Raw genomic sequence first — 13,893 nt, 5'->3', positions numbered from 1 at the left:
ATTTTATTTATTTTTAATATTTGTACATTTAATATATAAGGTAGCTCGGTTCACAACAGTTTTCAGTCATTTGTTTGTTTCGTAGTATTTCCTCCCCTCTTTTCTTTTTTTTTAAAGGAATGGGTGCTGTTTTTATGACCTCCCTCTATCCCTGTCAGAGTATCCCTGACCTTTTGATCTTTGGGGATAGATTTGTTCTCAGTAATGTCAAGATTAGTTTTGACAATCTGCAGTTGAGCTTGTAGAGAGGCCTTGCATGTTTTGGGAATGGGGGTGGGATGGCCACATTTTCACGTTTTATGTCTTCATTTTTTATTGCTCTCCCCCTGAATGATTGGTGGGTACTATTTTTTTCTGTGATGTCCAACTTACATAGGCAATATGGGATCATACTTTTTTATATACAATGCCACTTTTGTGTTAAACTTACAGCCGTTAGTCCTTCTCACAAAGTTTAGGTTAGTTAGACTGAACTAAATCTCCATGAAATTATATTGGGTTTATAGAACCTGTATATTACGCACGCAGCCTAATCTATCTATTAGTGATCTTACTTTGATTGAAGGATAGCAGTATATTGTGAGTAGTGCCAGTTATAAAAATAAAGAGTAAAGAAGCTTAAAATATGCATCTTTCCAATGCTAGCTAAATAGCTATTGATATTATTCTATGTGTCTTTTTAAAAAGTCAGGCTTTCCACACCTGTACACCTGTCAGGCTTTCCACACCCGTGTTGTGCAAAATGTGCCCATTAAATAATGTTAAGCAGTATTATTGCACACAGAGGGAGTCCATGCAACGTATTAATTATGTGATTTGTTAGGTAAATGTTTACTCCTGATTTTATTTAGACTTGCCATTACAAAGGGGGTGAATACTTACTTATTGACTCAAGAAATGTAGTCTTCATTTGTTTTATTAATTTGTAAAAACATTATTGGGTATTATGTGTAGGCCAGTGACCCCAAAAAATCTATATTTAATACATTTTAAATTCAGGCTGTAACACACCAAATTGTGGAAAAAGTCAAGGGGTGTGAACACTTCCTGAAGGATCTGTAAATGGCTCCTGAGTGGCGCAGCAGTCTAAGGCACTGAATCTCAGTGAGAAGGCACATCTGTTAATTGAAATGCATTCCAGGTGACTACCTCATGAAACTGGTTGAGAGAATGCCAACAGTGTGCAAAGCTGTCATCAAGGCAAAGGGTGGCTATTTGAAGAATCTGAAATATAAAATAAATGTTGATTTGTTTAACACTTTTTTGGTTACTACATGATTCCATATGTGTTATTTCATGGTTTTGATGTCTTAACTATTATTCTACAATGTAAAAAATAGTTTTTTTAAAAAATACAGAAAAACCCTTGAATGAGTAGGTGTTCTATAACTTGACCGGTACTGTATGTGAAATAGTATGCAATTTTTGTGGACTGTGCGTACTACGGTCCCTACGTACTACCGTGCGTACTACTTTCAGAACTACTGCATAAAAAGTATGCAAAAGTACAGGAGAAACTCTAATAGCCTACTAAGGCATGGAATTCAATAGTTCTAACATTTGAACCATGTCCTTTGTGTACAACATGACATTTTTATGTAAGCTACACCAGACAAAGGCGTCATCGCCAATCAAAGCAGCAGGGGAACCTAGTGGTTAGAGCGTTGGACTAGTAACCGGAAGGTTGCAAGTTCAAACCCCCGAGCTGACAAGGTACAAATCTGTCGTTCTGTCCCTGAACAGGCAGTTAACCCACTGTTCCTAGGCCGTCATTGAAAATAAGAATTTGTTCTTAACTGACTTGCCTGGTTAAATAAAAGTAAAATAAATAAAAAACTGAGCAAGCTACTATGTAGTCAGCGGAGTGAAAAGCAGCTACATAAAAATCAATATTTTTAGCCATGGCAAGTCGGGTTTCCAGAAAATCCAAAACCGTAGCCACTACACTACGTATTTTTGTCTTGAACACATGTAACCTTTATTTAACTAGGCAAGTCCGTTAAGAACAAATCCTTATTTACAATGACAGCCTACACCAGCCAAACCCGGACGACGCTGGGCCAATTGTGCGCCGCCCTATAGGACTCCCAATCACGGCTGGTTGTGATACAGCCTGGATTCGAACCAGGGTGTCTGTAGTGACACCTCTAGCACTGAGATGCAGTGCCTCAGAACGCTGCGCCACCCATCCATCTGTCTAAATCGTTACGACAAAGTGTATATTTTGTTCAAATGTTAATATCCTTTCTTCCTTCAACTACCATTGCGCAAAGCAGTTTTCTCCTCTTGTCTTCAATCTTGCAGGCTCGCAGGGCCCTTGCGCGTTGCCATAGCAACTTGGCTCACACAGCTTTGAGCTAGAAACCCAATCTCTACCAGGTTGAACATAGTCAGATAATGCCATATGTTTCAGGAATTTTACAGCTAGCTAAATACTTCACATGCTGATATTGACTTTTGTATTATTGTGTGTTACGTTCTCTAGCTAGCTACCTTGCTACCCAGCCAGCCTTTCTAGGGGGAGTATTGCATTGTGGGTTTTGTAGTCAACTTGAGCACCGCAGATTTCTACAATTTTCACGTTGCTTCCTAACTTATTATAACGCTGAAATTGCCCAAAAAATTGCAACCTATATTGTTCTCATATATTTGCATTATTTAACAATGTAAATCATAGGGATTTGTAGTTTTGAGTGGATTATTCCTTTAAGTCATACAAACCATATCTACCCGTATTTAGAAGCAAATATGTTTGACTAACTGTTACATTATATACACAATTTAAAAATCTCTGTTCTTTTAACTTAAAATCGTGAGTGAGCATAGAATCACCAGCCTGATTAATCACCAACTCACCAATTAGAATGCATGGTGGATGGCTGTTATAGAAATTGTGTAAACAAGCCTAGAGTTCAAAACTGTATCCCCCACACCCCCCTTATCCTCTGCTCTCCATTTCTCTTCTGTGTACCCATTTACTGAGGTTGCATATTCTAAGAGTGTGTGCATGCATTGAGTTGAACTTGTTTTTGCTGATTTCATGGGGCGACAGATGAAAAACAATCTGTTTCCTTTCCATTTGGGACTTATTGTACTGGTCAACAACATTTGCATAGAAGAAGCATCTCAAGACCTAATGACGTCATTCACACACACAGTGATGGAGACAGGAGAGACGTATCATTTTTGGCAATGACTATGGTTTTGGTGTATGATTTTTCAGCTTGAAATCAACATATTTTGCATTATAGTTTGTGTAAAATAAGTCATTTATCACGAACAAAGTACTAGGGTAGTGACTTGATGTTAGCTTCAGGTGTAAGCTAGCAACAAAGGTAGCCTACAAAGCTAGCTATCTTGCATTCTAAAGTGTCCTGGCCTGTAATGGGCGTGCACTCACGCTATAAGGGGACATAGACTGCACTGATTTCATAATCTCTCAATCTAGTACTGAACCGTTTTTCATGTTATAGTATTGAAAAAGTACAGAAGTATCAGGATACAGTGGAACACTAGTGCCTATTACACCGCAAAGCCAGCCACTCACTGTCACTGCTTTGCTGTCAAAGGCTCCCACCAGCAACTAAATGAAATCTTTTTATATCTGCAAAGGTTTGAATTTGAGTGGGGTGACACTGATGACTTCCCCCATATGTGATGGCCGGCAATCACTACGCTGTGCCCCCCTCTCCCTACCCTGCATTCCACAAAAGACAATTGAGGAGCCGTTTTCTGCATTACCACATCATGCATACTTTAATTTGAATTGAAGAAAAGCAATGAGCCAAATTTAATTTATCGGTCCTAAGAATGAATGAGTGAATAACAGAATCCCCAGCTTTGGTCATTTATCATTCTCCACACATAGACCAGGCATTTGTCTACTCATTTGAAGGACCATCATTTACATGTGTGATTTTTAAGGAGGAGGCTTGGCTCGACTTTCAGCTCTATCTGCATTTGAATCTGGAATTATAATAGCAATGGGCCCTTTCCCCCCCCACAAAGTGTATGGAACCACACTCAAATGTACGCACACACTTTTGAATAGAAGTATAGAGGGCCATCTGTCCAATCTGGCCATACATATCTGGGAAAATAAAGAAGGCTTCTTGACATGTCACATAATTTAATGTCCCTCAGAATAGGCGCACAGACGTCAGTTCAACATCTAGTTTTGATTTACATTTGGTTGAGTTCAAAACAAAGTTTATTAGCCCGCTTACACAGTTTAGCAGATGTTATAGCGGGTGCAGCAAAATGCTTATGTTACTAGCTCCTAATAATGCAGTAAAATGTCAAACAGGTGTACACAAATAATCAACTTAAACTAAGAACAAGAAATGTCAAAACGAATCCAATTAACAACCCAAATAGCACTGTAACAGTAATCCAAATGCAATCTATACGCATCTACACCAAATTAATTTACACAAGATATACTAAGATTTATATATATATATATATATATATATATAGATCAATATATTTACAGCAGGAAATAATATTAGTAGTGCTATTTTAAACCTCAGTCTTAAGCTGTTGGGGGGATACTAAGCTAACATATGGAATTGTTTTAAGATGGTCATACCATGGATCATTTAGCTTTTTGATTTTTAATTTTATGACCCCTTAGGTATAAAAAAATATATATATATTTGAAACCATATTTAATTTGGCCTTTACTACTATTGCCCATTGAAATGCATTGAATAACACATTCATAAATTGGTGGAAAATACAGTAAAAAATGAACCCAACTGAATAAGGTTTTGAAGTGTCCTATATCTAGGAGATATAAGAAAGCTCAGGAAATGTATATATTTTTTGACACATTTAACCCCTTATTTTTGTTGCCGCAAAACTACCTCCATACTTCCATTCGTTTGTATGGGTTACCTTCAGACGAGTCCTCTATCTATAGAGTGGTCATATTGGTTTGTAAGCTACCGATTTTCAGAAGGCCAACATTGGGTGGATGCGGTTGATTGAGACGCAGCCCATGCAAAAAATACATATCTTAAACTGAGGGATTTGAATCGGGATTTGCACTATTGAGAGGGATAAAGAGCAGTTGCTTCGTGAAGGTATCTCTTCCTGAAAACATACATGATCTAAGTGAACAATAGTTGGCATTCAGCAGTCATAAAAATATGCCTTATTTATTTTAAAGAACTACTAAAATAGGGATTTTGTCGGACAGTATAAGGCAGCAGCTCTATAGAGATGAGGTGATGACTTGGAATTAAATAATAGTAGTCAAATAAAACAAAGATACACAACTGAAATTTGATTAAAGTAATGTGAATAAATTATGGTTAAGAAGTGATAAGCAGTAATGGTCACTGCCATCATGGGACCTTTATTCATTGTTTTATTCTGTGTTAAAGCATTCAACTCACATAATGCATAGTGTATTTCATTAAAATAATTATAATAATCGAAACCGAACCGACCTCAAAAACCACTAATTGCTCAGCAAATATATATTACAGTGAGCTATGTCAAGAATCCAGTATATAAATAAATATGCAGTGTAGAGTAGTAGAAATATTAGTAATATTAGAGTTGTCAACTAATGTGAATTCAATGTGAAATCAAAAAAAGATCATTGGATTTTTTTTTTAAGGAAACTTACTTTTTATTTAGTTTTTGCAAATCCAAATTAATTTTCCGCGTTGATTCAACGTCATCACATAGATTTTGGGGGGTTGAAATGATGTGGAAACAACATTTATTCAACCAGTTTTTGCCCAGTGGGTAATGTCAAGGTACAGAGATGTTCGAGAGTTCTTTGTCGGTTTCTATTAATCAGAAATAGTAATGTCTGAAAGCTTTCGTATTTGAGTGTTTCTGTGGGCAATTTTGTGATTTGTGGAAAAAGTGACATCATACGAAGAGTGTTAGACCTGTCATCTCAGCTCTGACCGGTTAATTTTCCCCTCGTCTTTGCATTTAGTTAAGAATGATAGATTTATGAATGCACTTAGCTACATGCCATGGTCCACTATTGTAGCCTCTGATTTTTTACTCATTAGTCTGAATAATAACTGTCACTAATTCAAGCTGTTCTAGAATGGCTTTGTGAATAGAGAAAGAAAGAGAGCGAGGAAGAGGGAGAGCAAGAGAGGGAGGATAGAGAGGCCTGAGAGATTAACTCCAGTGAGCTCACTCCGTGAGGCCCAGGAATGGCTGAATATTGTTCTAGGGGTGGGGGGATGAACTTGATGATCTCGGGGGGTGGAGGGGGGATTGCTGTTCCCTGCTCCTGACAATCAAAATTAGATTGGCCAGCACTGTGTCAACACTGGCCTCTGCTTAAGGCATCACAGGGGCAGGGGGGGACAACCGGTTTTTGAGAGTTTGCCATGTGAACTATGGAGAACCCACAGAGCCTTTCACTGACTGTGCCGGCCTTAAAGACATGCACAACTCTTTTCATAGGCCAACACTGAAACAACCCTTCCCTCAATTCAATCTTTTGTGACAAACATATCCTCTCAGTATATGATTATGTTCTTCTGTTCATCAATATCTTGATGTATTGTGTGAAAATAGTATCAAGTAATTGGAAATGAAAAGATTCTCCACCTCTTCTCATTCCTTCGGCCCATCTTCACTGTGAAGGGGCCAAAACAATCCATTCCTGTTGAATATAAGGGTGGTTGGTGAAGGCAGAGCCAGGAAGAAGGTACACTACATGACCAAAAGTATGTGGGCACCTGCTCGTCGAATAACTCATTCCAAAATCATGGGCATTAATATGGAGTTAGTTCCCCCTTTGCTGCTATAACAGCCTCCTCTCTTCTGGGAAGGCTTTCCACTAGATGTTGGAACATTGTTGCAGGGACTTATTTCCATTCAGCCATGAGCATTACTGATGTTGGGTGATTAGGCCTGGCTCGCAGTCGGCGTTCCAATTCATCCCAAAGGTGTTCAATGGGGTTGAGGTCAGGGCTCTTTGCAGGCCAGTCAAGTTCTTCCACACTGTTTTCAAAAAAACATGTATGTATGGACCTTCCTTTGTGCACGGCGGCATTGTCATGCTGAAACAACAAAGGGCCTTCCCCAAACTGTTGCCACAAAGTTGGAAGCACAGAATCGTCTAGAATGTCACTATGCTGTAGCGTTAAGATTTCCCTTCACTGAAACTAAGGGGCCTAGCCCAAACCATGAAAAACAGCCCCAGAACATTATTCTTCCTCCACCAAACTTTACAGTTGGCACTATGTATTCGGGCAGGTAGCGTTCTCCTGGCATCCACCAATCCCAGATTCGTCCGTCTGACTGCCAGATGGTGAAGCGTGATAAATCACTCCAGAGTACGCGTTTCCATTGTTCCAGAGTCCAAAGGCGGCACGCTTTACAGCACTTCAGATCTTAGGCTTGTGTGCGTCTGCTCAGCCGTGGCAACCCATTTCATGAAGCTGCTGACAGACAGTTATTGTGCTGAAGTTGCTTCCAGAAGCAGTTTGGAGCTCTGTAGTGAGTTTTGCAACCGAGGACAGACTATTTTTTACGCGCTATGCGCTTCAACACTCGGCGGTCCTGCTCTGTGAGCTTGTGTGGCCTACTACTTCGCTCCTGAGCCGTTGTTGCTCTTAGACATTTCCACTTCACAATAGCAGCTCCAGCAGGGCAGAAATTTGACGACTGACTTTTTTTGAAAGGTGGCATCCTATGACAGTGCCACGTTGAAAGTCACTGAGCTCTTCAGTAAGGCCATTCTACTGCCAATGTTTGTCTACAGAGATTACATGGCTGTGTGCTCGATTTTATACACCTGTCAGCAACGGGTGTGGCTGAAGTAGCTGAATCCACTAATCTGAAGGGGTATATAGTGTAGGTCAGACACTTTATAGGCACATGGTTTGGCTTTCCATTCTCTGCATTTGAATGTTGTTCAGACTCACAGCTTTGACGTCCCTTCAAAACCAGAAATGACTGTGGATGTCAGCACGAGGATGGAGAAGCTTGTCATCATAGTGTTTGAGACTGGAGCCGTGTGATTGGGTTCTTCGAATCTAGCACCAATTCACAGTTCTGGTTTGAGAGTCTCGGATCTTCGAACCCGGCCCCCAACTCAAATGAGACCTGTGGACTTGTCTAATTCAGGAGAGAGGATTTGCAGGCAGCTTTTCAAGGGGACTGCTTTATCACTTTCCAGCGAATGAAGGTCTTCTGGGAAGGAGTTTCTCTGGCAGTACTAGAAAAGCAGTATCTTACATTGAGAATGGTCAGTATCTGGAGAGCCAGGGTTTTAAGGGGGAGCTTGGTTGATAGACTGGTATGTGGCTTCAATCAAATGAAATTTTATTTGTCACATGCGCCAAATACAACAGGTGTAGTAGACCTTACCGTGAAATGCTTACTTACAAGCCCTTAACCAACAATCCAGTTCAAGAAATAGAGTGAAGAAAATATTTACAAAATAAACTAAAGTAAAACATTCTATGAAAAGTAACACAATACAATAACAATACTGAGGCTATATACAGGGGGTACAGTCAATTTGTGGGGGTACAGTTTAGTCTAGGTAATTTGTACATGTAGGTAGGGGCAAAGTGACAATGCATAGATAATAAACAGCGAGTAGCAGGGATGTCAATGTATAGTGTGGGTGGCCATTTGATTAATTGTTCAACAGTCTTATGGCTTGGAGGTAGAAACTGTTAAAGAGCCTAGACTAGACTTGGCGCTCCGGTACTGCTTGCTGTGCGGTAGCAGAAAGAACAGTCTATGACCTGGGTGACTGGAGTCTTTGACAATTTTTTGGGCCTTCCTCTGACATCGCTTAGTATATAGATCCTGGATGGCAGGAAGCTTGGCCCCAGTGATGTACTGGGCTGTACTTACTACCCTCTGTAGCGCCTTACGCTCGGATGCCGAGCAGTTGCCATACCAGGCGGTGATGCAACCGGTCAGGATGCTCTCAGTGGTGCAGCTGTAGAGCTTTTTGAGGATATGGGGACCAATGACAGATCTTTTCAGCCTATTGATGCGGATGAGGCAATGTCTTGCCCTCTTCACGACTGTGCTGGTTTGTCTGGACCATGATAGATCCTTAGTGAAGTGAACACAGAGGAACTTGAAGCTCTCGACCCACTTCACTACAGCCACGTCAATGTGAATTGCGGCGTGCTCGGCCCTCCATAGTCCAAGATCTGCTCCGTTGTCTTACTGACGTTGTGGGAGAGGTTGTTGTCCTGGCACCACACAACCATGTCTCTGACTTCCTCCCTATAGCATGTCTCATCTTCGTCGGTGATCAGGCCTACCACCATCGTGTCGTCTGTGAACTGAATTAAAGGGAAATTACACCCCCAACTACACCTTCTCATGATGTGGTTTAAGCATGGTTGTGGACTTAATAGAATATCAGATTTGTGTCGTTTTTCTATTAAAAAAGTGTGAAAACCTGAAAGAAATAGGGAAACCTGGGAAAACTGAATTTACCAAAAGCAGATTTTATAGAGCCCTACAACAGTATATTGACTGTTCAAGATCGCTAACAATAACACACTTTTTGAGATTGTTCAAAGGTTACATTTAAATGTTTCCCTTTTAAACAATCAATGTAAATCTGATATTGTCAAGTTAAAATTGTAATATTTGTGTATGGAGGTTAGGTCATTATATACTATAGGCTACTTGCTCAGCCCGTAAATTAATGATAACATTTAAATGATGTGTGCAGCATCTGCTTTTCCAGGCCAGATTTCTTTTAATTGGGGGCCAGTAGCTTTCAGTTGACACTGGCCCGGTGTGCCAATGGCAAATTTATCTGAATGTCAAGCCCTGCAAGGGAATTCTAATTTAAAAGATGGCTAGTCATTTTTAGCCTGGTTCTGAATGGAATGCAGGTACATTATGGGCCACAGGTCAGTTCATTATTCCTGCGCAGCGCCAAATCATGTGCTTGTGCCATTAACTGAAAAAATTTGTATCACTGGTGCCACCAGTGGAAAAAGTTAGTCTAGAAACCTGTGTTGAGGAGAGCTTGCTAGGAAGCATTTCACTGTACTGTTTACACCCTGTATCCTGTACACATGACCAATAAACTTTGATTTGATTATTGCTGAAGTAGCCTATGGCCACAAATGTAAACTTCTGAAAAATGTGTGTCTTTGACCAACTTATTTTTCTTCTTAATTCAGCAGTTATGGTGGTAGCGCAATCAAAAGCTCATATTTGCCTTCTTTGTTGGTCTTTAAGGTAGTAATGCTGTATGTGGCGTCCCACTCTCAGCCCATCCCGCTCCTCACGTTGGTTTTGGGATGTGGACGGGGATGGAGCTGACCTCAAGGGTTGTGTTTTGGAGGTTTGACCAGTGACCTGGAATCTGTCAATTTGTTCTTGTTGGCAATCTCTTGCCAGAACACAGTGTATGAGGGAAAAGCTTGCTGTGTCCTCGCATAACCTTAACATTATTTGCCAGGCCACTAGATTTTCAGCCTTTTAATTTACACCCAGAATTTGGGGGTATTTTTCTTCCCCCTTACTCAATGTACTTTGGCATTTCTGTCAGCGGAATGTCATTTATTTGTTGCTTTTCCAAAAGACTTAAGTCTCCTCATCCATTTCTGATGTTGTGTTGCAGGTTGAAGTCGACGAGAAGCTGAAAAAGAGGAAGGAGAGGTTTGGGATTCTCACTGCTGCTGCTGTAGTTGGGGCCGAAGATAGCGAGGTACAAAAGGTTTTGTTTTCATGTTCTTGTTGTTGCCAAAAGAGAGCTGGTGGGACAGATTTGTAAGTGATCAAACACTGTTGTGAGAAACATTCAAAATAAGCAAATGAAATGTTCACATAGTTGTGTGTTGGGAAGGAGGGTATAAGAATGTTTTGTAAGTTGCTATTAGAATGTTTTAGAACAGAAAAAGAATGAGGAATAGCAAAGTTCTGAAAGAAGAAGAATTGGGCATTGCCTCAATATTTAGGCAAAATCAAACATTTTAGTTGATGTTATGAACCCCCTATGAACCTTTGAGTCAATAGATGTGTAAAATCTGTTGGGTAAATGTAATGTGAGTCATCTTTAACAAGTGTAAATGATTGCTTAATTTCCACATTCCACAATTCATATTCTTGGTAATTGTTTCCAAAGTTCATAGGGGTGTACAGGCGTAGAGTCTAACTTTACAGTTCTCAAAGTTTCTACCTTGAGTTTTTTGAAAATGTCTTGAATGATTGATGTTCCCTTGAACACACACAAAGGAATTCCAGATGGTATCGGAGCATGTCGATGACCTATATAGTCATCCAGCAATGACAAGCAGTTAGTGTTTTGTGCATTGCTTAGTTCTGCTGTTATGATATCTAGCATACAATGTGGTTATTAATGATTTTGCTTAAATAAGTAATCAAATGACTAAAACATATATGTAAGGATGATGCTTGCGGTTGTAATGTTGCAGGTATCAGGCATGCTTGTTTTGATACTGACTTAATACTCTGATGTTTCTGCTTCCTCACCACCACCCCGTCAGTTAAATGACAATTCAGCAATTCTAATGTCACTTGATAAGAAAGCTCTATTATTGTTGCACATGCATATTCCACAAATATAAATCCTGAGTCACAATTTACAATTAATTCTGTATATGCTCTTCTGTATACATTTGAAACACATGACATTTATGTAGAATGTTCCTTACATGTTCATTCCCCCCATTTCAGGTAAAGAAGAGGAAACGAGCAGACCGATTTGGAAATAATTGATTCAATTTTATATTTGTACTTTTTTAATGATTTAATTTTGTATTTTTTTTTACTTGTTGCTCTTGTTTTACAGTGGTAAAATGCCAACCTGTGCTGTTCAGTAAGAAATAATCTTTACACTATGTAAAAGTTGGAAATTAAAGATCTTATCCAATTTCCCACAAGTGTCCTAACAACCCTTGAGTAAACTTGTCCTATTGCTGTTGGGAAATAAGTCTGTGTACCCCTTCAGGTGTTAAAGGAACTCCTCCAAGGGAGGGATGGTCCTGCTGTATCTGCTCTGCTACTTTTCAGTTGGGAATTCATTGTTATATCAGATACGCACTTCAATAGTTTGCCAGTTTGGATTCCTGGCTGCACACTTATGCTAACTTCATAATGATAAATGCATCATCTTACAGTAATTTAATAGTGCTACAAAATACATTTCAGACACTTTGGGATGATTTAGGCATAGCATTTCAAACATGAAGTATTGACTTGGCATTGATTTTTGAACAGAAATGCTAGTTGGCATTTGGGGATGTGAGCCAGGGTAAACAAAAGCATGGACTTTTCCAAAGACTACTTTCATATTGTTTTCCTTACACTGTGATTTTTAATTTGGATGAACTATCCCTTTAACACGTTTGCTGAGTGGGTTTGTAAACAGTTAATAATGAATAGATCGTTTCTAGATCTGTAATAAAACGTGACTGTTATTGGACTTCTGACATTGTTCTTACTACATTTCACAATATCATTTAAATCAAACTCCAGCTAAAAGTCTCCTTAAGCATATGCTATAGCACCAGCAATACCTACTAACACCACCAATACTGTTTTTTTTCTCTTCATATTTAAACAATTTAACCAAAACACTTGAATTTTCCCTGAGACAGTAATTTGGGATGGAGGCAATTATCACTTGAAGTTGAAGCGTCCCTGAAATGGGCAGAATTGGACTCTTTCATCCTTCACACAAGTGAACAAGTGTGATTTTTCTTGAACAACCTCCCTCTCTGAACACTGGTCTGTTATTGAGCAGGTCACACAAGGTGTTACTGATTACTGTGTTCAGCAATCAATCCTATTGAGTGCTGCCCCCAATTTACCTTTAATGAACTTTTCTTCCCTTTATGGCTATTGCTGCAATCATAAACTTCCCAACCCTCTTTCTTGGGAGTTTTGTAAGATTTTAATATTTTTCCTGTTTTCCCCTCGAGTGCATTTAAACAGGTATATTTTATGATTTGTAGCTGTTGTCAGTGGTTTAATGTTTTATGTGTTAAAGTATAGTGACAAATTTCGCTGTAATGTTTGTGATAATGTAAATGACTAATGATGATAAGGAGTAGTTGTGGAAGTTGGACAAAGTGTTAGTAGCTAAATAATTGCCACTTTAGCACTTTAACCAGGGCCTGTCACTTGTAGCTTACCTGAGGGGATCTGATTGTCCTTTGGCAGCATGAAGTTGAGGTCTCTCCCACCCTCCCTCAAATGATCTGTACGCTACTAGTTTGACTGTTTTTCATTGAAGACGACATTGACTGAGAACAGGTCCCCTGTGGCTTTTAGTGGTCCATATAGGCCAGAAATTAGTTGTAAATATCTAGCTATGTGTGTGCATAGGTGAGAGTTTGATTTTCAGTGTGTGTGATTATGGGCAGATGAGGGTGTGAATGTTTTGTTTGGAAACGTTTTTGTGTGAGCATGTCGTAAGGTTTATGTCATTGCTGGCGTCAATGTTCTCTTCTCTGGGGTGGGTGGTCTGTGTGCATTTGCATCAGTAAAGAGCTCCGTGTTCAGTCTCATTTGTCCCCCATTGATTCGCTAAATTAGGTTGATGAGAGGCCGTCCTATCAGGTGACATATTAATTGGGTCATGCTAGATCCCGTACGAAATCTAAACAATGGCCTCCCAACACTAAACCTTTATCTTCGGGCCTGTTTCTCTCCTCTCTCTCTTCCACCAATTAGCCTCAGAATTAATGTCAGAGTTTCCTGTTACCCTCACCCATCCCAAGAGTCAGGATGCCACCAGGCAGTACCTGACCTTTTAAATGCATTTTGTGTGACCCATGACAGGTATGTTTATAAGTTAGGAGCTGGAAATTCCACAAGTAAAGTGTGGCAGTGGGCTAGGGTAGGGGTAGCCAGAGAAACACAGGGAATGGTCAATCAATCAGCCGTGAA

General features: G+C 39.7%; 1 protein-coding gene across 2 annotated transcripts in view; it reads left to right on the top strand.

Annotated features, from left to right (window-relative positions):
• sarnp (SAP domain containing ribonucleoprotein) overlaps positions 1-12,424 on the top strand; it is a 67,532-nt gene extending 55,108 nt beyond the window's left edge. For both annotated transcript variants that reach the window (XM_090205596.1, XM_021569047.3), the window contains exons 10-11: positions 10,601-10,687; positions 11,677-12,424. In XM_090205596.1, coding sequence (XP_090061722.1) covers positions 10,601-10,687; positions 11,677-11,718 — 129 coding nt within the window. In that variant the 3' untranslated portion in view covers positions 11,719-12,424. The remainder of the gene's footprint in view (positions 1-10,600; positions 10,688-11,676) is intronic.
• Positions 12,425-13,893: the final 1,469 nt, after the last annotated feature.

This window comes from Oncorhynchus mykiss, chromosome 17 (genome assembly GCF_057628025.1).
Source record: "Oncorhynchus mykiss isolate SJ-2025 chromosome 17, ASM5762802v1, whole genome shotgun sequence".
NCBI classification, from domain to species: Eukaryota; Metazoa; Chordata; class Actinopteri; order Salmoniformes; family Salmonidae; genus Oncorhynchus; species Oncorhynchus mykiss.
This window is presented reverse-complemented; position numbering and strand designations above follow the sequence as displayed.